The sequence below is a fragment of the Semicossyphus pulcher genome, unplaced genomic scaffold (genome assembly GCF_022749685.1).
Source record: "Semicossyphus pulcher isolate SPU_LCO1_2020_fin unplaced genomic scaffold, fSemPul1.0.p SCAF_16, whole genome shotgun sequence".
Classification (NCBI taxonomy): Eukaryota; Metazoa; Chordata; class Actinopteri; order Labriformes; family Labridae; genus Semicossyphus; species Semicossyphus pulcher.
The window spans coordinates 16,656,264-16,683,939 of NW_027211670.1; the positions used below are offsets into that span (position 1 = coordinate 16,656,264).

Here is a 27,676-nt window from a genome sequence, read left to right on the forward strand (position 1 = left end):
AATGATATGAACAGTGTAAATGGGGCAAAGGCAGACAGGTAAATAGAAAAAAATCAATGAAAGCATCTAATGACAAAATGACGAGACTATTAACACGTAAATTAAATGAAGGCAAATCAAATTACACATTAAATATGCCTTTTTTATGAGGGTTAAATGTTTTCATTTGAGATCCTTTAACAGTACAAGCATGTGTTTTGAATCTGATGGGAAGTTACCAATTATCTCTCTAATTACATCTGTATTACTGCATGAAAAATGAGCTTTCTGGCATTTCTAATGCTGCTAAAGTAGCTGAGTGAGGGGAGAGCGCAAATCTAAAGACTGAAAATTTAATGATCTACATTATTGCTTACAACTATTGCTCTTCCTTGGGCATGGTGAAGTTAATTAGCAGATTATGGTGTTAGTGTATAATATCCCCTTACTGCCCTGGGTAATGTTGGCCAATGCGAGGAAGAGCTCATTTCAAAATAAAAGTGTGGATTTATGTGTTTATGTCAAAATCAATCACGTTAAGCTTATATCTAGTGCACATCAATGGAAGTTCAAAATGCCCATAGGGAATACATGTTAATAGGGCTGTTATGGCATAAAAGTGTTATGAGACTAATCTACAAATAACATGAAGTGTTAAAATGTTCCTCCTGGCTCATCACTGGACATGTTGATGGAGGGGGGAAAAAAGTGAAATTGACAATATCATTGTAGGAGCGCACTAAAGGGGCGACGGTCCGCTCCACTACACTGAAGTAGGGATGTCTACAGTGGAAGAAGAAGAAGGGGGAGGGTACCACTTTGTCACAGGCTGCTATGTAGATTAACCTTTCAATTAGTTGTTATCAGGTCCTCTCCATGTCTCGGCGCGAGCTTTCCAGCCTTCGTTTTAAGAGATCAAATCCCACGAAATCGCTCCTTGGATATGTCGCTGCACATTTATCCTTCGACGTTTCCCCGATAATGAAGAGGAGTATCCGAGGGGGGGAAAAACTTGAAGAGGTAAACTACCAGCAAATATTTACGGTAGCCTGTGTGCCCTCGTTTTTTTGTGCCTTCTTTCATACTTGTAATATGTTCATCCTTGCATGAAACTTGCTTGTTAATTTGTTGTGTCTTCTCGCCCACGGAGGCGACACATTACATAGGTAGAATCGGCTTGTGTAACATGTAAGAAAACGCTGTGAAAAAAACCAAGGAGGCTGTGTATCATTTCCTAATAAAATATGAGAGCGGAGAAATGGTGAGCTAAAGAAACTAGCGATACATAATTGAGAAGCAGTGATGAAGGAGCTACTCTTCCTAGCAGCCGTGTTAACTTGTATTCCCCGCTGAACGTGTCTTTTCTCTCCAGGGCTCACTATTTCCCCTCATTGGAGATATTTGATAGTTAATGGTGATAAAAGAGGTCATGCCATCATTGCACAGCGCAACACAGGACGTTTAGAATTTGGCTGGCAGACGTTGCGCGAGCTACTTTTTAGCGTAGCGGCTCGTTTATTTAACGTCCCATAGTTTAAATGTTAAATATCAGGAGAATTACGGCTCCTCTCGGGGAAATAATGAAAAGGGAGGAAGATAAAGAGGGGGGAAAGGCGATAGCTTAGACACATTTAGCCTGCAGGAGTGTTGAATAATATGCTACTTCGAATTGATAAAAAATGTAACGTGTTTCACTTTAAGTCAGCGGTGGAGCCTTTGCGGGTTTTATGCAAAGAAATGATAGATTTAACAAACAGCCAATTAAAGTCTAAAATGTTCCAAATCACTTTCAAGTGTAACCAACTGTTTCAAGGAGGAATCTAAGTAAAGGTGGCCCGGTGTTAAACGCTATGAAAATGAGCTTAAATATTAACTCGTTTAAATAGTAATTAGCCAGTTTGTGCCTGTTTTAGTGTGTTAATAAGTTAATTACACCCTGTCGTCGCGATTAGTGGCGTTAGTTTAGATATTACGCGTGTTGGAGGTAAATGATATCAATTCATCACTGAAGGCACCTTAAGAGGCGGGTCAATTGAGTGAAGTGACAGATCACACAGCCAGTGCCGTGCCTCTTAGAGTGAGCTCATACATAAAGATTGACATGTGCTTTATCAAACCAGAAATCGGATCTTGTCTTTACAGCCAATATTGAAGTTGCTAGGGAGGGCACATTAGTGTAGGTAAGGTTTAATGAGACTCCATTGGATTGTAATCAGCGTCATGTCGGATTCATGTAAACTACAACATTGTAACAAAATGGCGACTGTTTAGGTGACATCAGTAATGCTGGCAACACTGTCATTTATGTGCTCAACTCAGCGGAACACAACTCTAGGTTTGTAACGTAGTTATTACCGGATTCTTCCGTCGTTAAACGGCTCGGCGGTTATTTGCAAACGAGCCTGGAACGTGTAACTGCAGCTGTCAGGAAGTGAGCATTGATTATACATCTGTCATTAATGCTCGCGCTGATCAGTTTGTCGTTGCGGACGTCGAACTGTCAAAAGTCGCGTGCGGACAACTAACGGTTAAACTTTACGTATGATCCCCCTTCTGTGTTTTTAGGCGCTTTGTGTGGGTTAGATTTAGAAATGTCAGGGTGACATTTTGGAAATTACGTGCCACAGGAATAAACTTGTATGCGGTTTTTTCATGTCGTGAAGGAATCTACCGACATTAATCCGTCGACGAGGCTATTTATACTTTTCCTGAACTCAGTAGAAGTTTCGAAATACCTATGATTGTGGTAAAAAGTTACTTTTAGAAAATATTCCCTTATGAAATGGCATCTGGTTTTGTGTGTGGATTATGGTGTCAGACTATGGATTAAGTCACTCGAATTTCTTTAGCAGCCATAACAGCTCCTGCATCTGTTTTTATCCATCTGCTTCTGATGTTTTAACATATTTTTAAAGTCCTGCATTCCTCTAGATTATCCTTTACAAACAATGTGCTATAACCAAGTTTATATAACGTGAAAAATAGATAATAACCAGGATTTACAAGAGAAGATGTATTTTAAATATGTATTTGACATTTTCTCCCCTTTTTCTTCTTTTCAGATTTAATCTGGGATTAAATAAATAAAGCTCCAGGTCAGCTGGTGACTACCACTGTGGAATTTACTCGTGCCAACTTTTCCTGAAGTTCAATGACAGACACCCAGGATTCAGAAGAAATATGTGGATGCTGGCGTGGAACATAACTTTTTGACCTTATAAAGGATGTGGATGTACCCAGTGTTCAGCAGCAGAAAGGGGGAATCTGTATGGATCACGTTTTTGTCGGTCTAATTGTTCAACCATGGTAAAACTTGCAAACCCTCTGTACACGGAGTGGATTCTTGAAGCAATACAGAAAATCAAAAGGCAAAAGCAGAGGCCCTCAGAGGAGAGGATTTGTCATGCGGTGGCCACATCGCATGGACTGGACAAGAAGACCGTCCTTGAGCAGTTGGAATTAAGCGTTCATGATGGCTCTATTCTCAAGGTTACAAATAAGGGGAGCGCCTCCTACAAGGACCCAGGAAATCCCGGGAGAGTTGGATCAATCCCGCCTGCAAATGTATCTGTGCCATCAAAGGAATCTATATGGAATTCAAGCGATCTGCGCCATATTGATTGGAATAAAATACTTAAGAGGGCCATAGAGGGCCTGGATGATACCCATGGTTCCTCGCTAAAGAACATCGAGAGGTATCTAAGGAACCAGGATGACCTCTCAAACGTCATTGATAACCCTGCTTTCCGGCAGAGGTTACGGCTGGCGGCCAAGCGGTCGGTAAACAACGGGAGGTTGCAAAAAAATGGCCCGAGGTATAAGCTCTGCCATGGCAGCGTAGAGGGAAGGGGCTCCAGGTGTCCAAGTGCTTCCCCCTTGGTCCTGTCATCAGTGACACTCCTACCACATGAGCGAGACCAGGTACACACACCTTGGCCTGTGTATTCTCACTCATCTCACCTTATGTCATATGCTGCTGTTACCACAAATCAGTATAGTGAAATTCCTGCTTAGATATTCTTGTTATTGACGTGTTATTGACTTAACCTCCTCACCCTGCTCGAACATGCAAAATGAGCTTTGTTTTGCAAGACCTCAGGATGAATTTGGGACTTAAACTCTGGCATTATTTCCATTATATCATTACCAAGGAGGTTGGGTGAAACTTTGGGCCACCGCTGAGCACAAATAGCTCTATAGAAATTTTACGATTGTGGTCTTAATCTTTGAAACTCTGGCTTGGCAGGTCAGCAACAACGCCATCTAGAGAGTGTCCTTCTGGGGATTGTGTTTCTGTTGGTCTCCATAATAAGAGAGCTTGGATAATCAGAAAGTCATGCTGACAGTGTGTGGTAGGCAGTCTGCTGTAGGCTTCCCACAGGTTATGTAACTGGAGCCTAATGACCTTAAGGGATGTGGCTGGCTGTCTTTCGAGTGGCAAAGCATTAGTGAACAGATTTTGGGATATTTTGTTGGTAATTTAAAGGGACAGGAGCATAAACTAGTCCTTCCAGATAGTGCTGAGAAATGGCAGCTGAAGTATTTGTGGTAGGACATGTGACCTTTGTGCTAACAGAGAGGAAATAAAGCCATATAAACAAACTTCCAGCTTGCATTGTTTCCGCTGCACAGAAGTGGTTTATAGTTTGCAGAGGTTGTTTTGTGCTTGGCTTTAACACACGCTGCAGACAAATGTCTGTAAAATGAAAGCACTTTTGTACAATTTTAAAACACTGTCAAGTGCAGGGGAGCGTTTGATGCAAAATAGTTTCCGTTGTGTGGCCCTAAAGAGCAGTGTACAGTCATCTAGGTAGTTTGTTGTGAAGCTTTTTTTTTGCACAGTGTGTGTGTGTTGAGGGTTATCAAGATGAAGTGCGGTCTAATAGCTTATGCACAAGTCACGCAGCTGAAGTGGCGAGCAGCATCAGGCCATAGAGATGTCACCCTGCTCCCCACCAGTTTCACAGTGAATAATCAGGAAGCGACACCTTGATACTGCAGCCACAACTGTGACTGTGTCTGTGGTCAGGCCAAAAGTGAAACTGAGAACTGTTTAGAGACACAGTGTCCTGCGAGTGATTCTCATAGCTGAGGAGGGCCTGCTGTTTTCCATTTGGAACATTTCAACCTATCGCTCGCGGCCTGATGACATCACCTAGCCCGGTCCAGGTTTACAGATCACTTCAAAGGATGAGACAGCTCTGCCTGTTCAAGTTGTTCAAGCACAAGTGTGTGTGTTGAGAATAAGAGATACTTTGAGGTAAAAAAGAGCAGTCTTGGTTTAGAGTTTATTAGATTCTGAAGAGACTCTGGCAGGAACAAAGGCAAGGAATGAGAGTTTTTTTTCCTCCTGCTGCGTTATGCAACCACTTGAGCTCTCTCTCTCTCTCTCGCGCTCTCTCTACCAGCAGTTTTCTAATAGGACCCCACCCCCTCACTCAGGACAGCCTGCTCTTTTGAAGCAGCATAATTTCCTGTAATGTACTTAATTTAGAATCCCCAAGTAAATCATCAGCGTCTCTTCAGCTGTGTTTGTTTCTCTATTTTTCACATATTTCGAGCGCTGCAGATTGCAAATTGCTGTTGGTTTTAATCACCAGGCCTGAGAATATTCCTGATGGAAATTAATTCTCCAGTTCCTGGATTAGACTTCACAGCTCAGTCAATGGAGACTGTATTATGAAATGAAGTCTTATTAAACATTAAAAAATACTTGCCTATCAGCTCTGAGCATTTCATCAGCAGCATGCACAGGCTGCATATTAGCACTGATGCCTTATTAATCTCACGCTCTTTACATTAATTCTCCAGCTTGTATCTTTATTTCTCTCGCAGATATCTTATTCATGGTGTTTGTTTGCCAAAAATCTGAGTCTTAACACTCTTAAGGAAATTGTTTACTCTGTGATTCAGTTTGACTCCTCAGGCAACCTAATAAAAGTGACACACATGCAGGGCAAGAAGAAATGACTCCTAAGGCATTCTTTTCAAATACCTTTTGGATGCATCATCTTTAAGCTACAGACAGGACATCAGCTAATATTTCTAAGCTAGAAGTGAAGGGGATTTGAACTTTAATGACCCCCAAATTGACATACTTTGTGCAGTCAAGTAAAAAAAACATTTGGCTTTCAAGTAGGGCTTCAACCAACATTTGTTATGGTTTAATCAATTTAATTTTACGAGTTCTGAGTACTGAAGGTCTCCTGTTTGATTCTGTTAGTTTATAATGGAACCTGGTGGATGTGGGATTTTCAAGACTGATACTGACACCGATTATAGTTGGAGGGGAAATTTACAGGGTACCGATATGGCGGAGGATACAGTGAATTTTCCGGCTGAAATGATAATAGACGTTCTCTGTTGTATCAGTATGACGATGCAAAGGTACTCAGAAAGCTGCTTTCTAAAGAGTAACAGCTTATCAGAACATATTGGAAAACGTATTAGCTAGGGATGCACCGATGCTTCGGCAGAACATCGGTATCGGCCGATATCGGCCCATTGGCAAACAAGGTGGCATGCGCTGATTGCAGTAGTCAGTGTTTTTATTATTTTACTGCTTTAATCCTGCAGTAAATTTAATTGTAACAGAAAAGTATTTATGTTTTCAGGAAGATTTTTGTTAGGTTATGTAAGCACTGAAAAATGTTCGTACTACGACCAGGTGATTGTAAAACAGGCTAAAGAGGCTTTTCAGGCTGTTAAAAGTTAAAATAAAAAGATGTATTGGGAATTTGAAAGATTGAATTCATGCTTTCTCAAAGAGTGTGATGAAGGCCTGAATAAATATTTTTCTTTATAACTAAAGTTAATTTTGGCTCCTTATCCAGATGAGGGCATTAATAATTACAAAAATTACAGTTATTGAAAAAAACATTGAACAAAATTGTTGTTTTAAACATCGGTATCGGCCCTGATTTTCTCAATCGGTGCATCCCTATTATTAGCCCATACTAATATATCTCTTATAGGCAAATATTGGCTTGATAATATCGGCTTGATAATATCGGCGAAACCGATATATCGGTCAGGTTCTAGATTAAAACCCCATAAAAATCAATTTGCAACACATTTGAGAAGCTGAAACCAGACAATTTTTGGTATTTTAATCTGATAGATGACCAAACAAAAAATTACATACCAAACAAAACAAAAACATACCATAAACTTTTTGTCGATCATTCAATCGCTTACAACAAGGTTGTTTGAATTTGCAACTTCAAAGCTCCTGTGAGGAGTTCTTTCGCTGCTTATGAAACAGACTGAAAAGTCATTCTGATTACTCTCCATATGACCTACAAAAGCAAACACACCATCAGCGAAAACTAGATCGATTATTTCTATATAGTTATTTGTAATGCCTGAAACTGCTGGCGGAGGGGTAGGTGTCAGACGAAGCGATTAAGTGCACTCTGCCTTTGTTTACATTTTGCAGGGCTAAAATTTAAGTGAGCGATGCATATGACTTTTGCTCCATAACATGACAAAATACCAACATTACAGATGACTTCTTGGCCCCAGTTTAACATCCTACATGTGCAGCCTCATTGCACAGCAGCATTTCAGTGTTTATATGTCCATAATCAGCGCTGTGTGCGCCGCAGACTGCCTCTAATGCCAGCCTGCTCTCAAATATTGACCTGGCAGGTTGGAAAATAGAGTAATCATTGACGTGGCGGTAAACTGCTTCCCATCACCGTAACAACTAATTGATACAACAGCCAGGAACAATGACCAAATCCCTGCCGTATCATTTCCCTCCCCTCGGGATCACTTGGACATCGGACGTGTCCTGTCTTGTGTTTGTTGACGAATGGAGGAAAAACACCGAAATGACCCTTCATTCAGCCGTAGGTCAGGAGCGATAGATATTTGGAGGTTGCAGATTTTGTTGAGGTCAGGATGCTGATGTGCGTCATAGAAACCAGGAACTAATTATGGGCATCCCCAGAGTGCCCTTCAAAGCTCCAGTCAATCGACGAGGCCTTAGTGTGTAAACTGATGATGAGGTGGGTTATTTATGGTCACACCCTGTGAGTGTTATTTTCCGTAAAGAACTTCCTCTCGAGCAGAGAAGGAGGCAGCGGTTTGTTTGATGCCCCTCTGGAGGCTCTATGATCTCATATTTTAAGGGACGCCTTATGAAAGCGACATTACGTCCATGTGAGTTTATTCTCAGTTTCTGACTGGCTGTGTTCATGAAGCGATGACACCGTGGTTCCTCTGTGAAGTCAGCCCCTCTTCGTTCTCAGTGATCAATGGGAAAATCCTCTTAAACCTCGAGCTCATATTTTACTTCTTCTGAACTTACCCGTAAGCCCTTAAATGAGTGTTTGTTCTGAGACTTGCAACATTTACAGTGGATCACAGCGGTAACAATGAGAGCATGTTTTATTATCGAGGTAATTTGATTACATGCTGGTTAATCCTTTCAGACTGGAGTGCAAGCTTTAAGAATTGGATTAAGCCCTTAAACTATGATTACTAAGATCACTTACCCATTCAGATGTAATGGATAAAGGAGGAGGATCTCAAACGCAGCATATTTCTGAGGATGAGACGTATTTATTATTCATATCTAGACATTTTTCCCTCCTCAGAGCTCATGCTTCTGCTTCGTACGTTTGTGCCTATTTTATTTAACCGCGCACTGTTTTTATCTTCTTTCTATGACCGACAATATGTCTACAAGATCCTCACAAGATTAAAAAATGTCCGAAAACAAACAGGCTTTTGAAGCACTTCATACTCACACAGCCTGTGCCCGATTCTGTGTTTTTAAACAGTTTGTCTCTGTTTGTGTTCCCACCCAGCTCCGGGTCGACCCCATCCCAATATGCAGTTTCTGTCTTGGAACGAAAGAGTCAAATCGGGACAAGCGGCCAGAAGAGCTGCTGTCCTGTGCAGACTGTGGGAGCAGTGGTAAGTCGCCTTGTGTAACGCTTCAGTTTTTGGTTCTCACAAGCCAAAACATGCTGGACAGAACTGTGTTTATATGTTAGCTGAGCATCTGAAGCAGCAGTGGGAATGTATGTGAGGAATAGAGGTGGGTGATATGATTAGCATCTTTATCACCGTATTAAGGAGAATAGATGTGCATCACAATATGCAAAATCCTATATACAATATTACAACTTGTTTTCAATGCAGTGACATATAGCACTCAAACTTTTCAGACAAAATCTTCCCATATTTAAAGATATATTTTGTTTGGAATCATCAAATTGGGCCGCGTGATTTTTTAATTTGTACATGAAACATGAAATTGTTATTTTCTTGTAGTGCTGTGAAAGATAACCAATCATATTGAAGTATTTAAATGTTACATTTAAGTAATAATCTCAAAGATCTTCATGTAAATAAATGTCTGTTAAGTCTCTATCTATCGCCGAATGAGGTAACACAATGGTGATTGAGCCTATGGCCCACTGATGAAAGTCTGTGCCGAAAAAATCACAAGCGGCGCTCAGTTAGTGACGCGTTTTCCTTCAGCCAGCAGTGGTTGGTCTGCCAGAGAGGGTAGGCGGAGCTAAGCGGCTGCTTTTCCGGTCTCTGCAGGTGTTGCGAGTAAACAGTAATCTACTATGGCTGAACAAACAAAGAAAAGATGGATGACTACAGATACAACTTCAACAATAAGTGAAAATCCAAAGAAAAAGAAACAAACTCGACGCTCAGATGAAGCAAACAGTCTGAAAAGGAAAGCGACCGTCAGCTAGGAAAGTTACAACCAGAGCCAACCGTGGACGTCACACATGCAACACAGTTTTGCTATCTGGGAAGCGTGCTCCCGCAATTACAGTTTATCGCCATAGGTGTCGCCAAAGAGAACGAAACTGAAATCTTCGAGATTATAACTTTAAAATGGACCATGTGATTTTTGAATTTGTAAAGATACAACATGAAATTGTTATTTTATTGTAGTGCTGTGAAAGACATGAGTCATATTGAATTACTGCCATGTTCTATTTAGAAATGTAACATTAGAATGGTAGCAAGTTGTTGTAGATAACATGGATGACAACTTGTATAAAGGAATCTAACAGTTGCATGACATAGTGAGACAAAAGTAGACACCATAAACTACCTAAATATCATATATGTAATCACATTGATACAAAATTCAGCAAATCCATACAACCAGAGACATAAAGGTGACAGAAATATCTGTGATTCTTGACAAATGTCTGTCATCTCAACGTCTACAGCATCCTCTCCTTTCACCCAACCCTTGTAGCAGCCGTTCTCAGCATCGGTTAAACAGATGTCACATTCTTGCTCCACATTTTTCACTCCCCTTTAAGGGATTTAATGGAAGAACAATGTTCAAATTGAGTGGCTGGAGGGATCCAAATTGCTTGCAACCCTCGGCGGGCTGAAGAAGGGCAGATGCTCCATAAGTGGCCGTTAGAAACCGAAATCACCCGAGTCATTTTCCCTCAATTCATATTCCTCTTATAGAGCGAATCAGCCGCAGCGGATCAAAGATCAACCCTTTTCCCCCGCTGCAGATTGGTGGCATTTCCTTTACTGTTCTTTTGTTCCCGAAAAAAAACCCACCAACCCTCTATAAAATTACCTCTGCCAAGGAGTCATTTATGTTTGAACAATTATTTTAAATGCCGTAAGGAATTGTTCTCCTGGTGACATTTTTATAGCTCAAATTTGACTAAGTAGCGTCGAGGTGGTTTTCATTAACCGCTGGTAGTGTACACAAATTGTGCTCTCACTGTAAAACAGCTGTTTTACAACCGTGAGAGGGAGCCGGGTGAGGGAGAAGGCGAGCTTTTACATGACTTTCATGGATCGGCCTCCATTAGAATGAGTGCTGCTACTGTTTCTGCCTCATTAGGATCAAATTATCTGTAATTAGCGGCTCAGATGTTTGATCATACTGTTTTTAGACACAACTTGTGGCAGAGGGGGCAGGGTGGGGAAGTGTTGCGGACACACAGGCACGCCATTGTTTTTTGATGATGTAATGTGTTAATATTTCACCTCGCTGTGTGAACAAATGGAAAGCCTCGTCTTTAGCTCTGTGACACTGTCAGCGCTGGTTAATGTGTTATGCTAATACGAATGTTCGCTTGCTTCTGAAGGGCATCCATCATGTCTGAAGTTTTCCCCCGAATTAACCTCAAATGTGAAGAGATTACGATGGCAGTGTATTGAATGCAAAACCTGCAGCTCCTGTCGAATACAGGGGAAAAACGCTGTAAGTATGATGTCGCACACACACTATTTTAAGTGGCTTGGGGGGGTAGATCTCATTTTTGTGCATCCCTGAGGATTTGTTGGTTTTCCCTCACATTTGTAAAGCCTCTCTCTTGTGCACGATTGGGCTCACTTTATCCAAAAGATTTTAAATGACAGAGTGGGGGGAGTGTTACATGTATGCAGCGGGGACATCCCTCACACATGCCTGCTGTTCCCTTTCAGGATGAGATGCTATTCTGCGATTCATGTGATCGGGGCTTTCACATGGAATGCTGCGACCCGCCGCTTTCAAGAATGCCAAAAGGTGAGCTGTTTACACTGTCTGGCTTCTCTGTTTCCCTCTCTGCTGTCATTTCAAAGCCTTTTCTTCACACGCGGCCGTTTGGGGCTGTCACTCAGCGCACAGAGAGGCAGCGGTGGCTTATTAGGAGCTTTGCATGCATATCAAATTATTCCAGCTTCCCCGGGGAGATGTGCTATCTCTGGATTACAGTACTGACCCTACAGCGAGGCTTGTAATGATGGCGCACGTACTGTAGTAGGACATTTGGCAGGCGATTCGTACGAGTCGCATAGCTTTGCTCAACAAGCAGACATGAAGTCTATTCCACCGGACGGAGAATTGACCCAATGTTTTTCTTATGGATTTTCGCTTTGTGCTGAGTAATTGATTGTCATTGTGAGCCGGTGGGATGCGCGCCAGCTCTCCGTATTAAAGGAAATGTTTCAAATGAATGTACTGTATGTCCTCTGAATTGATGAACCCACCTAAACGGTCCTCTCTCTCTCTCTCTCTCTCTCTCTCTCTCTCTCTCTCTCTCTCTCTCCATCTGTGTTTGGACACCCTCCAGGAACCTGGATCTGCCAAGTCTGCAGGCCGAAGGAGAATGGGAAGAAGCTGCTGCACAAGAAAGCCGATCAGATCAAACGTCGATATGCAAAGCCAATCGGAAGGCCCAGAAATAAGCTCAAACAAAGAATGTAAGCGTGCAAATATCAAATATTAGCTGTTTTATTTTGTTAACAGGAAAAGCGTACCATAGTCATTGTGATCAGAGTTTTGTTTTGATAGGTACAGTTGAAGATAGACAGGAAATGTGAGGAGTAAAGAGTGAGGGGTGACATGCACCAGATGACAAGGACTGTAGCCTCTGTACATGGGGCGACTGCTCGACCAACTGAGCTAAACCCTTGTTCTTAGTGTTAATTCCGAAGATATAGAACCCCAGCAACATTGCTGAAAACAAGTCAATGGGATATAATCAGATAACATCATTTCCAAACAAACGCCCAGGTTAGCCGAGCTGTACATTTACAATCTGAGCTTCTCGTTCAACTTTGACCTTCCGTTGACGTGTGCGATCTTAACCTCAACTTTAGCGAGCACAATGTTCTCACCACAGATAAATATAAACTAGAATAAGTCGCAAGCCGTATAACAAATGGAGAAGAAATAAGCAACAGTGAATTCTTCCCCTCTAATCAAATTTAATTATTCACTGAGACACAATGGGTATTTTTGGATTCAAAATGTGCCTGTTGCTCATGCAGAGAAAAAAGGATGAATTCTAGAGATCTGATGCACGTTTCACAGGGATGAGAGGCGAACTCAGATCTGCAGAATGTAATAAAACTATCAGGAAAGAATCCCCTCTTTGAGCAGTATATTATTATACAACAGAGTTTTAAATTACTCCTTTTATTGAAAGAATAGGAGCCAAACTAAATGTTGTATCTGGTCATAATTCAACATCTTATTTTAGAAGTTTATCACCTGCTTTGTTTGTGTTTGATCTACAAGTGAAAACTTACAATAGTGATGAATGTATTGAAGTATCAGTAAGATGTTCTTACAGTAGACTCTGTGTTTCCTGTGTCCGCAGGTCTGTAACCAGTGGTGACGGCTCCATGGTAGCACTTGGAGGAAGGGGGTCACCTGGTAGGGGTCAAAAGATTACCGTCTGTTCCACACCTTCATCTGGTCATGCTGCATCTGTGAAGGACGCCAGAGACAGATTGGCTGTTGCAGACCCCTGTTGTGTGGTCGACGCCACCCAATTCACCACCTCCACCCCCACCACCACTCCCCCCCTCACGCCCACCTCCACCCCAGCTACACTCACCGTTAACAAGAAAACCAAAGGGCTTATCGACGGGCTTTCCAAATTCTTTACCCCTTCCCCTGTGGGCCGTCGCTCGCGAGCTGTAGCCGTAGAGTCGCCCGCCAATCAGTTGAGCTCTAGAGACAAGGGTCCGCTCAAACTGTCCCAGCCACCAGAGCCGTTTGCCTTCGCTGCTGACGCCACTCAAAAGATTACCCCCCCGCCCTCTGCACTTCCTCCCGCCCCCACGTTGCCGAGCCTTAGCCCGCCCTCGCAGGTGTCCAGCAGCTCCACCTCTGCTAACTCCCCTCAGAGCTCCTCCAGCCAGTCTAGCGTTCCTTCCCTGAGTAGCCTCTGCAATAGCAGCCAACTTAAGGGACTATTTGACGGACTCTCTCACATTTTTACTACTCAGGGACAGTCGCGGAAAAAGAGACTACATTGCTACGCGCCGCCGAAGCGCATGCACCATAAACAAGACTCCCCCCATGCGTCCAAAACGGGGCCCCAGCGCCTTGGAAAGAACGAGTTTCATAGAAATAGGTTACACTCCACATCTGCTGGGCCGGGCCGACCCAGAGGACACCCGTTTAAGATGGTCAGTCATTTCAAACGTAACCCCTTCCTTAAAAAGCACAGGACGCTAGGCAGGCTGAGGTATAAAGTGAGCCCTCAGAAGGGAGCCCCCTCACCAGGAAAGGGAGACTTGACAGACGGAAGAATTAAGCCCGAGAATAATCATGGTAAGCAAGGCTCGCAACTCCAGCCAAGACCTGCGTCTCCACACCTTTAAGCTTCTTCTTCATTTTTTTTTTTAAAGCTTGACACTCGCAGTTTATTTTTTTCCAGACTAGAGCTAACCTTTTCTTTGAGAGGACACCCTCAACATCCTAACAGACTACTAATCTTCTGCCTAATTTGAATTCTTTTAGTTTCTTAACCCAGTTTCGTTGCGTTTTTGACTTGGCTGCGGAGTTCACGTGGCTTCCATCCTCTCGCCCGTTGGCTTTTGTCATAGTGCATGGCCCACTAACTCCCTCATGTTGCTCCTTGCTCTGTCCTTGACCCTCTGCAGTAGTGCGCACGTTGTGATCGCTACCTAGTAGAGGCTGTAGTCACATCAGCGCTCTTCCTCATCCCACCCTCACCCTTGAAATCTCTGTCTCCACTCAACCTCACTTCCAGTGGTCATTAGACACATACAACCCAGTGATTCACCCACCCAAGTTGACTCAGAGCTGACATGATGATTATAGCCAGAAGTGAAGTAACCCTTACATTTCACTGTCTTCAGGAGTGGAGTCACTGCTTAAAAAAATAACACACGGATATATGTTTCAGGCTGTTCTAAACAATACGCCGCACAAACACTTATTACCCCAACAGCACATTCCCATAAATATGTTAATGACACATCACGTCCACTCGTAATGGCTTTTTGTTTTGGTGGTTAAGTCATAGTGTTGATGTCTTTCATGAAATTACTGCCTGCTTTCCAACATCAGTTGCTTTTCATGTCGACACTCGCTCCCTTCACTGCATCCGCTTCTTCTTCATTCATGGGAAACTGTCTTGGTGGATGACTAAGCACATGAAAGCGGTTACGCAATTAGAGTGATTTAGTTTCACTTCATTACATTAGGGATTTTCATATAAACATGCAAAGATGATACATTATGAAATTCCTCAGAGACACGGCCTCAAACGGGCTCAGCAGCAGCACTCACAGTATAAGCACATTTGCATAGAATGCATTTATGAGATTATTCTGCCACGGCTGCTTCAAACAGGCCGCTGTTGATGTGCTTATCTGATGTGTTGATGTTGTTTCATTGTGCCTGTAACAGGCCACAACGGGGAGCTGCGTGTGAAGCAGGAGGCCCGAGCGGAATTTGCAGCCATGTCCAGAGACCACGTCACAGAGGAGGACACTGAGACGTTCACGCACGTCCAGGACCTCGCCGCGCAGGTGAGGAAACAGGGAAATATTATAAACATTGACGTTAACAATTCCATTTTTACTGATATCTTAAAGGTAAACAAAGTCGTTAGACACAATGCTTGAACAGGAACAAGTTACATATCTATTTATAGTCAAATCTTTGCAGTATTTTCCACATTGTTTAAATGGTGTTAAGATAAAGTATTGTGAAGATGATGTCTTGTGTTTAGGGTTTACCTGAAAATCATATACAGACACGCACATCCCTTAGTTAGGATCCAAATTAATCAAGTATATCAAAAAACACCAGGAAGCTCCCATAAAGGGTTTTATTTAAGACAAAGTGATGTTTCCAGCCAACATGCTCTTCTTCAGACTTCTATTTTTTTTAGGGTTTACCTGAAGCCATTTCTGCCTGATAGCTTTCTTGCTAGCAGCTTGAAGTAAAGAGATAATCATGCTCTGCCGTACATATAAACTGTAATGTCACAGAAGAGGAAACCATTTCTATTACACATGTTTTCATTGTAGTACAGCAAAACTGTCATATTAACTGACGTATTTAATCCACACTACTTTCAGTATTCGTTTTGTCTCTGAGAACCTTTTTGTATAAATTAATATTTTTAGTTTTAAAAAATAAAAATGTATTGTGTTGAAGTTTTGAACCAGCAGGACGGGATTTTTTGGAGTGTTAGGCTGTGTTCAAAATCACATACTACATACTGCATACTACAGGCTATATACTACATACTATATCCTGCATACTCGTACAGCATACTATATACTACATACTTGTAGAGCATACTATATACTACATACTTGTACAGCGTACTATATACTACATACTGCATACTACATGCTACATGCTATATACTACATACTCGTACAGCATACTGTATACTAAATACTACATACTGCATACAGCATACTATATACTACATGCTACATACTTGTACAGCATACTATATATTTCATACTGCATACTATACATACTGCCTAATATATACTACATACTGCATACAGCATACTACATACTGCATACTATATACTACATACAGCATAGTATATACTACATACTACATAGTATATACTACATTCAACATACTACATACCATGTACTACATACTACATACTATATGCTATATACTACATACTAAATACTCATACAGCATACTACTGTGCATGGGCGAAATTTTAAATTAGTTTCATCCAATATTTTTTGAATTGCTAATCTGAAAGCTAGTTGAACACAAGCTAACCCATAAGATGTTAGTCACTCAAACATTTAAGATGATGCTAGCGACAGAGATCTTTTGTTTTGACATGAGCACTGTGAACTCGTCCAATACCATTTAATGGACTGGTGACTGTAAGACTGAATAATCTGGGTCACCACATTTACCCATTTGCTTTCATTGGATCTTTTCACAGAGAACTGGATCTCTGATGAATACAGACTCCATGCGATGCCCCGCCGTCATTGAATTTGGGAAGTATGAGATTCAGACGTGGTACTCGTCGCCTTACCCGCCTGAATATTCAAGGTAATGTCGCTTTTAAATAACAAATTACGTTTGTGTCTTTGTTACTGCCATTTTATTTCAATATCCTTTTTAAAAATCCCTTTCACACTGGAATACAAACCGCAGCTCTCTCTTTTGTCTTGCTCAGATTACAAAAGCTTTATCTGTGCGAGTTCTGTCTGAAGTACATGAGAAGCAAAAACATTCTCCAGAGACACACAAAGAAGTGTGGCTGGTTCCACCCGCCAGCCAATGAGATCTACAGAAAGGACGACCTTTCCGTATTTGAGGTCAGCTTGCCTTTACAGCAATAAAGCAATAACTGTATGCTGCATGAGATTCCACTGAATGGGTTCTGGGAAGAGGAGGGAGAGAGAAAAAAATGGGAGCTGTTTGAACACTGTCCTCTTGCTCTTTTTATTCCGTGTTTAGGTTGATGGAAATGTCAGCAAACTATTCTGCCAAAACCTCTGCCTGTTAGCCAAGCTTTTCCTGGATCACAAGACCTTGTATTATGATGTGGAGCCTTTCCTCTTCTACATACTTACAAAGAATGATGAGAAAGGCTGTCATCTTGTGGGCTATTTCTCCAAGGTAAGAATTACAGAGCGATTAAATGGGAAATGAAGGAATACCACACATCATATTTGAATGATACTGATACACTGAAACCATGTTTTTACAGGCAGTTAACTTATTCGCAACAGTGCTTAAATGATTGAAAGGAAGAATCGATTAGGCTCAGATTTTGAACAAAAAAAAGGAACGTTTGGAGGTTAGATTTAAACCCAGACTAACTGACACAACTACCAGACTTTTATGAATAAAACAACTGATAGAATAATCAAATAATAATTCAAGCTAGGGCTGCACGGTGTCGGGAAAAGGTGACATTGCAGTAACTTTTTGCTCTGCGATATTTATTGCGATATTAAAAAAATACCGGAAATTATACGTGCAGTTTATTTTTACGTCCATATAGCAAATAATGATCATACAAGACATATTAGGGACAACATCAGCAGTCATCTCCATGGCTGGGCCTGTCTGCTTTTAAACTGCAGTGTACCAAGAACAGGCTGAACAACACCTTTTCAGATTGGCAGGTTTGAGACGTCACAAACCTAAGGAGCCAATCCTGTTAATGGACAGGGTGATGCTTAGATATATCATTATGCGTAACCTATGGCAACAACCATCATCATAATTTTTGCAAACTCACTACTGACTACTAATGTTAACATTACTACTACTGATTACTACATTTCAAGCTAGCTAAGTTTCAACAAGTTGACGCTAAACGATGGCAGAGACGTGTTTTGTTTTCACTACGGAGGGGGCGTTTGGAAATTTGCATAGTGGGCGGGACTATGCAGATTTTTAATGAGGGAGAAGGAGGAGATGTCTTGGGAGGATTTTTACAAGCTAATTAAACATATTTTGCAGAAAAACACATCAGACACACTTTATTATTTCAAGCAGAGCATTTTATGTGTCTTAAAACATGACTGGAGCTGCTCTTTAAGTCTATTTCCCTCTAACAAAACAAACCCCCCTCATACTTGTATCACTTTCGGTTAAGCGACTCTGACACCCGCATGAAAAAGTAAAGAGAGCACAGGTGGTTGCCTCACAATCACTTGTCTGTAACTGCCGATGTAGCAATCGCAATTGCGATGGTTGGCCCTAATTCAAGCATTTAGCATCAAAAATATGCTTATCATTTGTTGTAGCAGTAACCCAAAACAGATTTATACCTTATGTTGAAAGCTCATCACAACATCTATGTAGTACGCATGTAAGGATAAATTGGTTAGCTTAGCAAAAATGCTAAAGAAAACTGCTTCTGAAATGCTTGTGTTTTGGACTGTTTTAAACTAATATTAAGAAATGTTGAGGTAATATTTTTGGAAAACTGTGATACACCTTTTTCACTACTTGTTTACATTTTTTAAATAAAAACAAAAAATATATAAGTTGATTTAGCTCCACGCTACTAGCTCAGCGGTTAAATCGGTGGCCCGTGTACAGAGGCTACAGTCCTCGACACAGCGGCCCGGATTCGACTTCCACCCTCTGTCCTTTGCCGCGTGTCATCCCCCATTCTCTCCTCCCGTTTCCAACACTACCCACTGTCCTCTCGATAAATAAAGGCATAAAAGGCCAAAAAAAAAGTCTTTAAAAAAATCAATATATAGAAAACTTGATAGATAATCAAAAACGTACAGTTTAACCTATAAAAAAGATGATTCTGACTCTGTAGCCATAACTCAGAACGGAGGGATACTTCTCAGTGAAAGCTCATCACCCTGTCTGCGCGGCGTGCGCGTGTGCACGTGCGCGTCTCCAGACAAGGACAATGGCAGGTGCAGTAAATTGCCAGCTTCAGCAGAGCTCTGACATACTTGATCTGTTTCTCCTTCCCTCAGGAAAAGCTTTGCCAGCAGAAGTACAATGTCTCCTGCATAATGATCATGCCTCAGTACCAAAGGCAAGGATTTGGAAGGTTCCTTATTGATTTCAGTAAGTTCTTTAATGCTTTTTTAGACCACTGAACTAAGGTGTTTTCTTTCTTTCTCGCCGGTCTTTACAAACACTTTCAGATTAAGGGCTGAATTTGTAGCTCGTGGCAAGGTGCTGTTATTTTGTTAAGGCTTTGAAGGAGCCTAATCAAGAGCATTCATGTACAGTGCTTAGGCAATCACAGAAGATTAGGAGTTAGAAACATTACATTCCCCCTGCATATATTATTCGACGGCCAATGGTGTTTCACCTAATCATCGCTTGAAGAGCTTTCTTCATGCCCCCATTTCTCTCCTCGTCTTAGGAGGAGGTGTAGATGCTGCTTTTATGTTTTAGTCCAGTAAATGCAGCACATACAATATTTAAAGCCTCGCGGTCCACATTTGAAAACAGTCGCCGCCTTGAGTGGATTTCTGTGTTTAGGCGGGCGCTTTTTTTTTTTTTTTTTCTGTCATTATAGGCGTTTTATTGTTTTCAGGAGTTGTCTCTTTGCCGAGTTTGTGTGCGATGAAGAGAAAGGAAGAGAAAAAAGGGGAGCGAGCGCGGGGTGGGCGGGCGGTAATGGAGCATTTGATTTCCTGTTCACTTTGGGAGCCATTGAGACACAGAGATGCAAGAGGATCTGTGATATTGAGAGTGTGCTGATAACAAAGACAGGGATTAAGGGAGATTGAACACAGCTGAGTCCTGAGCTCTTTGAAGGCTTTATTGGAAAATGTAGCTTTGGAGCTGGAAGTTGTTTAGATTAAGATTTTCTGTTATATTGGATAGTATTAGACGAGCAGTTTGTCTCAGGTAGCTGCGAGAGCCGAGTGAAAAATGTTCTCTTTCATATCATAATTCAAAGGACGCAGAGTGGCTCTTTTGTACGCGCTTATTAATGATAATACACTCGTTAAACGACACCGAATGAAATATGACGTTTTTCAATTAAACTATTTGAATATTCATCGCTAAGTGTTTGTTATCGCCGGCTCCTCTTCTTAGCTTTAGTAATGAATATTGTCGTGATTACTGGAATATTATGTGTTCACTGTTTGGTGATTAGATTTGCTTGTTTGGTTCTCGGTAGTGGGTGCACATTAAAAGCCATTAATTAATTTCATGCCGCTCATAATGGATGACCCTTGACAGGGCCGCTATAAAACTAATTACTCACAGATACATATTAGTATTGGGGTTTTTTTCTTGTTCGTTATCTCCCCTAAGTGCAGTCTCTTGTGAGCAATGACATCCAGCTGCTTCTCTGTTTCGCTCTGTCGCTTTGTTTCCTCTTTACTCCCCTCTTTCAGCCTCCTTTGTTGCCCTTGCCAGCATGTATCATAGCTTCTGACGGAGGTTGAAGGAGAGGAAAACTGATTGCCTCGCCTCTCTTTATACTATTTGAAGGTGAAATCCCAACCAGGGTTCGGTGTCACATCCTTACATGAATATGTAATCCTTGAGGGAGGGGGTGTTGGGACTGAAATGCAATCTGAAATACCCCAGCAGCAGCCTCCAGCTTGACTAAAGCATTTTGTTTTTGTTTGAATCTTGTCTTTTTAGGTTACCTTCTCACCAGGCAAGAAGGACAAGCCGGCTCCCCGGAGAAGCCGCTGTCAGATCTGGGTCGCTTATCCTACCTGGCATATTGGAAAAGTGTCATACTGGAGTACCTTTATAAGCACCCGGATAAACACATCAGTGTTAAAGGAATAAGCAGGGCCACTGGGATGTGTCCGCACGACATCGCCGCTACTCTCCAACAGCTCGGCATGATTGACAGACAGGATGGCAGGTCAGTTTCCCCGCCGCAGTCTCCTTCAGCCTTGTGCCGCCCGCTTCTGCATGCTGTCTGACTTATCCAGGCCAGCGGGTATTTTTAACAGCATATCCATTAATGCCGCTGAATATTGACAGAAGTAAGTCAGGTTAAGCACCCCCAAGGACATGGAGCACCTGCTGTCCCGGAGAGCTTCGTCTTTGTGCTCGTATTTAACCACACATCACCTTCTGTCTACCTTCTGTCTACGCCGGCTTGTGCAATCTTTACCGGACATGAGCTCACGGGTTGTTCTCCCTCTGTCCTAGGATCGTGTTGATCAGGAGAGAGCGATTGATTCAGAGGCACATGGAGAGCCTGAGGGCTAACCCACGGCGGAATGAGGTGGACCCCGACGCCCTGCGCTGGACGCCTTCCACCACTCACAACGCCGTCCTGTCTGAGGAGGAACGGGAGGCGGAGATGGATGTAGGTTCAATCAGGACACACTGGTTGTTTGTTTACACTCGTCTACAATGCTATTATTGGATGCTTGTTTGATTAGCTGGAGAGTTCAAATGGAGGCCATTACCGGGAAAAGCATTCTCGATGTCAGCAGGCACTTAATGTTGTGCAAAATTGCCCTAAATCAGTTCACTACATAATTGATAGTGCTGAATATTCCATGAAATGAATCCTTCCACGGTTGCTTAACGGGAATGTTTCCGCCATGACGGGCAGACATCCAATCAGGACGCTGCTCTTATTATCAGGAGAAACCTGCAGCGATTCATTTGTCATGATGTTAATTCCAATCCCTTGTTTTCCCATTAGCCTCATTGCTCAGATGTTGGAGCCGTGCGTGCGCCTCTCCCCGAGATAATGCGTCTTGTCTGTTTAATTACCAGGCTGAGCGGCTGAAGGAGCAGGCCAGTTGCTGGGAGAAGGAGGAGAGAGAGGGCTACATGATGACTCACGGTAGCAGGCAGCCTCTCACTAAGGTCCACTGTAAGGTTCCCTTCAGGACCTACGAACGGCGCCCCGCCATGTCCTGGACCAGACGCATCCAGCAGAAGCAGGAAGTGAGCGACGACGACGCCGATGACGACGACGACGACGACGACTCGGACGGCTCCGACGGCTCGCCGCCGATCCTGACAAAAGCCCATGCGATGCTAGCAGCTAAGAGAAAGGTGACTTTTATTGTTAGCCGTTTTCCCATGTGGGATTATGTGAAATTTAATTCAAGAACAAAGTGGCATTGAATGTATATCATTAGATATTTACCTTCATTAGGGGCCGTGTTGTGTACTCTGGCGAGATGGAAAGGTTCGATAAATATTCATGAATGCAGTGAAGGGTTCAGTGGCTTCCTCCTGTCATCTGGAGCCTCCCCGTGTGCCTGCAGCTGTAGATAATAGATTGTGTTTTCACTGCTGGTGTCGAGACTGTGCAGCCTAAACCTTGTACTATTGTCAATGGTCATGGTTAATTTACTGCCCTCCTCTGTGCCTCTCGCATCTGTTCTGTCTATATGGCACTGCCCCCTTGTGCTGGAGATAATATTACAGCCAGGCTGCATGATGTCAGCGAGACAACAGAAAGCAGTATGGCAACCAGAAAAGGACGACACTGGCTGCTGGAGTTTATTTAGTGCATTAGTTACAGTATTGATTTCACATTCCTCTTGTGAAGGATTTCAGAGAGGAGAGCGGTTAAGTCGAAGGCAGCCGGTGGGAACAACTGGAGTATGTAAAATATAGACTGTGGTTTCTGCTTACTCTGCCTGCCTCATTTGTGGTTTCCCCCAGCAGGCTGCAATGCTTAAACATTTAGTCTCACAGTGCGGTTGTAACATTTTACATTTAGCACAAAAAAGCCTGAATGAATTTCTGCAGAGGTCATCCAACTAGTGGCCTAGTTTTTAAGTCTTTATCGTTTCTTCTTTGTGTCCGCGTTTCAGAGAACCATCGTGCTCAAGAAGAGAGGGCGTAAGAGAAAGAGAATCAACAGCAGCGTTACAACGGAAACCATCTCGGAGACGACGGAGGTGCTGAACGAGCCGTTCGATAACTCAGAGGACGAGCGTCCTATGCCCCTGCTGGAACGCACCTGCAGAGTGGGCGAGATGGAGGAAGAAGAAGAGGAGGAGGAGGAACAGGAGGACAAGACACCGATTACACCGATGAAACGCCGGAGAGGCCGCCCGAGGCTGGAGAAGAACGCACACAAAGACAATCTGGAACACTGGAATGAAGGTATTTGCATCTTTATCGGTGTAAAAATACATTATATGCAGTAAAAATATTTTACAGCAGATTGTTTCCTCTCTCTTGTGAAATAATACATGTTTTATTGTCACCTCTAGGAGCTGACATCCTCTCTAAGAGACCCAGCAGACCGCGTCCAGTGAAACGGAAGAAAGGCTGGCCCAAAGGAGTGAAACGTGGCCCTCCGAAATGGAGACTAAAGAATGAGCGAAAGATGGGCTTCAAGCTCAACCTCTACACCCCGCCTGAAACCCCGATGGAGGCGGAGCAGCACCACATTCAGACCGAAGAAGCGAAAGAGGAACCGGACCAGGATATCGTCAGCGCAGACGAGGGCAGCAAAGCAGGCGGAGGCTCGGCGAGTCCGGATATGACGCTCGACAGGCTCCCGTCCGAGCCCTCTAGTCCCGCCGACCTCTGCTCCCAGAAGTCGAGCTCCCCCGAAGGATCGCCGGTGGCTTCTCCGGTGTGCTCGCCTGCCGCATCGCCCGCCCCCATGTCCCCCGCCATGTGTGAGGACATAGGGGATTCACCAGAACCCCCTGAAGATGATCAACCAGAGAGCGAACACGGGCAGGACTCCCCAGCCAAAGATGTGGAACACATTACAGAGGGTGCTGTATCACTGGAGAATGACAATGAGGAAGAAGAGGAGGAGGACGAGCAGAGGACTCAAATAGAGGACCAGGATGCGGACGATGAGGATGATAGTCACAGCAAGGCAGCAGAACCTGAGGGCAGCAAAGCAGAGATGGAAGAGAGTTCGAAAGAAACACCCGAATGCACCCCACCTTTTTTAGATCCAAAAGAAGACAACGACTCTGAGTTGAGTCAGCAGGTTTCTACTGAGCCGTGTAGTGAAGAGGGACCAGCTACGGCTGCAGACAGCATCCAGGAGGCAGTGACAGAAACGACAGTAGCAACACCACCACCTGAAGCAGCAGCAGTGGCTTCAGTAGCAGCAGTAGACTCTGATAACCCTGCAGACTCTGAGTCAGAGGAAGAGAGCGCCTCCAGCCTTCGTCAGGATCCCCCACCTCCTCCGCCAGCAGAGAGGCCGACGCTCAGTCCCGTGCTGAGGGAGGATCCCCCAATCTGCGCAGAGATTGACTCAGAGACGGCGCAAGCTGTTCAGTCCCTGACGCAGGAGACGGAGCGGGATAATGTGTTCCAGGACTGTGTGGAGAGCCAGGAGCCCTGCAGGAGCCTGCAGACCTACACCCACGTGGCCCAAAGCCCCCAGATCACCGCTCTCGATGACTGCCCCCAGTCAGACCACAGCAGTCCCCTCTCCTCCGCGCAGTCCCATCCCAGCCAGTCGGTACGCTCTGTTAACAGCCCAGCTGTCTCCATCCTTGAAAGCGGCTACACACAGATCAGCCCCGACCACAGCGCCATCTCAGTGCCCTCGCTCCACAACATGGAGACCAGCCCCATGATGGATGTGCCGTCGGTGTCCGATCACTCCCAGCAGGTGGTGGACAGCGGCTTCAGCGATCTGGGAAGCATCGAGAGCACCACTGAGAACTACGAGAACCCCAGCAGCTACGACTCCACCATGGGGGGCAGCATCTGTGGGGCAGGCCCCACCCAGAACAGCTGCTCCTACGGCAGCATCCCCCCCAGTGGCCTGGCCCAGAGCAGCTGTGCCGTGAGCCAGCAAATGGCCGCTGTCAACCCCGGCAGCTGCGGGATGATTCAGCCCAACAGCCTGAGCTCGCCGCCGCACTGCAACGTCAAGTCGCCACAGGGCTGCGTGGTGGTGGAGAGGCCTCCGAGCAACAGCCAGCACAGTCAACACAGCCAGCGCAGCCAACACAGCCAACACAGTCAGCATAGCTCCCACAGCAGGCACGGCCCTCACAATCAGCACAGCCAACACAATCAGCACGGTCCACACAATCAGCTAAGCCAGCACAGTCAACACAATCCCCACAACCAGCATAGTCACCACCACAATCACCACCTGCAGCACAATCAGCTCAGCCAGCACAATCAGCACGCTCAGCACGGCCTTCACAATCAACACGGTCAGCACGGCCAGCAGCAGCCCATGGCGCAGTGTGCCATACCCACCAACTTCACCACCACCATGCAGCTGGCGGACATCCCTGAATCTGGCAACCCCAACTTCGCCCTCTACGAGAGGATCAACCACCAGGGGGAGTACGGCAGCGGGCACTACTCGCAGTCGTCCGGCCTCAGTCTGGCCAAACTGCAGCAGTTCACCAACACGTTCATCGACCACCCTCACTCGCTGCCTTTCAACCACTCAGCCTCTCACCCCATCACATCTTATGCAAACACGCCCTCGCTCTCATCCCAGCACTCCGGTCTGGTCTCCTTGTCCCAGACTTCCCATCGAGTCCCCAACCCGCAGGTGCAGGCCACCATGACCCCGCCCCCCAATCTCAGCTCCCCGCCGCCCATGATGCTCCAGCGTAACATGGGCATCCCGCCCTCGCAGCGGATCCAGCCCCAAATGGCCTCCAAGAGTCACATCTCAGCGCGCTCCAAGTCCGCCCCGCTGTCGCACCACCAGCAGCAGATGTACGCCCGGCCGCCGCAGACTGTGGCCATGCAGGCGCCGTCCAGGACGCTGGCCGCCATGCCGCGCATGAACATGAGCGTGAACATCATGCCGGCACCGGCCTACAACGTCAACTCCATGAACATGCCCTCCCTTAACGCCATGAACGGCTACAGCATGAGCCAGCCCATGATGAACAGTGGCTACCATGGCAACCATGCCTACATGAACCAGTCACCCCAGTACTCTATGCAGATGGGCATGATGGGAACACAGCCATACCCCCAGCAGCCCATGCAGGCTCCACCACATGGCAACATGGTGTACACTCCAGCTGGACACCATGGCTACATGAACACAGGCATGTCCAAGCAGTCCCTGAAAGGGCCTTTCATCCGGCGGTAACTCTCCGCAGGACTGAGCTGTTTTCTTCTCGCGTGCATTTTGCTGTTTAAAGATGCACTGATCTGGCCTTTTTTTTGTTTGGGTGTCTTTTTGTTATTGTTTATTACTTAAAAACCAGCAGCAGCACTTGGAAAGAATGCAAAAATTTTCATCAACGAGTAAACTTTGAAGCTATTGTTAAAAAGTATTTTTGTTTCTCCAAATGGGAAGCCTTACATCATAACGATGAAAATCTATTTAATTAGTGTTAGTGTCTCTGATGTGTCTTTAGAGCAGGCGGGTTCAGAGCTCAGAGGTAGAGATTTCATCAGTCGTGTAGCAGCCTCAAATGAAGCCATTTAATGTGCCTGCTACAAGAGGAGTTAGTGGCTGTTTGAACCTGTTCAGTGTACCTGTCTAACAGTGCTGACAATTAGTTTGTACTATACTCATGCCTTTGTATATTTAAATTATTGTACTTATTTTGTAAAGTGACAACTAGCATGCTTCAGTCTCTGTTAGTGACAGTGCATTGAGTAGTACTGTACAAGTGTTGTGCTTAATAGCAAGCCATTTTAAAGATATCTGGCCTTTATTAGGTTTCCCTCCACAGGGAGAAAGATGAAACTATATTTTGTTAATTCTAATAATGTAAAAAAATGTAAACTTAGTCCTGTTTTCTGTTCGGTTTGAGAGGTTTTATTGCTATGTATGTATAATTCTGAAGTCTTTTGTAACAGATCTCCTTGAGGCAGCTTTCTGTTTAATAAAGCAGACTGATTTCTGTCAAAATAACAAAGCATATCTCAGTGTTTGTACCCTGAAAAGTTCTAAAACATTTCAAAATGTCCAGAAGTGTGGCAGAATTTAAAAAGAACTAAATGATTATAATGACGAATAACAATAAAGAAAATATAAATTTAGTCCAAAGTTGATATTTTACATAATGCCTTTAAAGCTACGTTTTCATTCCATCTGTAGATTTGTTTTCTATCTTTATAAAATGTTGGATTTATATTTTACCGAAGTGTAGAAGAATAGAGCCTGTGAATAGACCAAACTAAGCTAATGGATTGCATGTAAAACGCAACTTGTACTTGTGTTTTTGTTTATATTGCTCTTTTGTAGCCTTTGTACCTGTACAGAGTTGCTGGTAAGAACAGGGGGGGAAATACCTGGCTATGTGCACAAAAATCGGACAGAATGACATTCTTGTATTTATGACTTTTCTCCTTTTGTCAGTTACTTAAAATGCTGTACATTTTAGCATAAGAATAAATTATGATTGACCATGTACTTGATGTTTCTCCTTTAATTTGAAACATGTACCAGCCTGAGGCATGTCACAGAATGAGATTGCGATCGTAGATCATGAATTTTGTGGTTATCCAGGCAGCTGTTTTCTCTGCAGAAAAGTATTTTAAAATAAAAAGTTAAAAAGGAAACTGGACTTGGACTG

At 43.8% G+C, this 27,676-nt stretch overlaps 1 protein-coding gene across 4 annotated transcripts; it reads left to right on the top strand.

Annotated features, from left to right (window-relative positions):
* Positions 1 to 678: 678 nt before the first annotated feature.
* On the top strand, positions 679 to 27,513 carry kat6b (K(lysine) acetyltransferase 6B). Of its 4 annotated transcripts, none has more exons than XM_069665024.1 (17): positions 679 to 999; positions 3,042 to 3,900; positions 8,796 to 8,904; positions 11,082 to 11,197; positions 11,422 to 11,503; positions 12,051 to 12,180; positions 13,083 to 14,044; positions 15,149 to 15,270; positions 16,678 to 16,790; positions 16,918 to 17,059; positions 17,202 to 17,363; positions 19,199 to 19,292; positions 20,838 to 21,069; positions 21,363 to 21,522; positions 21,942 to 22,226; positions 22,997 to 23,291; positions 23,402 to 27,513. In XM_069665024.1, exons 2-17 carry the CDS (start codon positions 3,283 to 3,285, stop codon positions 26,236 to 26,238), a joined length of 6,459 nt encoding a protein of 2,152 aa, XP_069521125.1. In that variant the 5' UTR covers positions 679 to 999; positions 3,042 to 3,282; the 3' UTR covers positions 26,239 to 27,513. The 4 variants fall into 4 exon arrangements, with proteins under 4 accessions (XP_069521125.1, XP_069521128.1, XP_069521127.1 ...); XM_069665027.1 differs by having other exon boundaries at positions 13,083 to 13,138; XM_069665026.1 differs by having other exon boundaries at positions 993 to 1,023.
* Positions 27,514 to 27,676: the final 163 nt, after the last annotated feature.

Coding starts and splice junctions, on each gene's coding strand:
- kat6b (XM_069665024.1), top strand. CDS start 3,283: ATGGTAAAACTTGCAAACCCTCTGTACACGGAGTGGATTCTTGAAGCA. Junction 8,905..11,081: donor TGCAGACTGTGGGAGCAGTG/GTAAGTCGCCTT, acceptor TTGCTTCTGAAG/GGCATCCATCATGTCTGAAG. Junction 21,070..21,362: donor ATTGACAGACAGGATGGCAG/GTCAGTTTCCCC, acceptor CCTCTGTCCTAG/GATCGTGTTGATCAGGAGAG.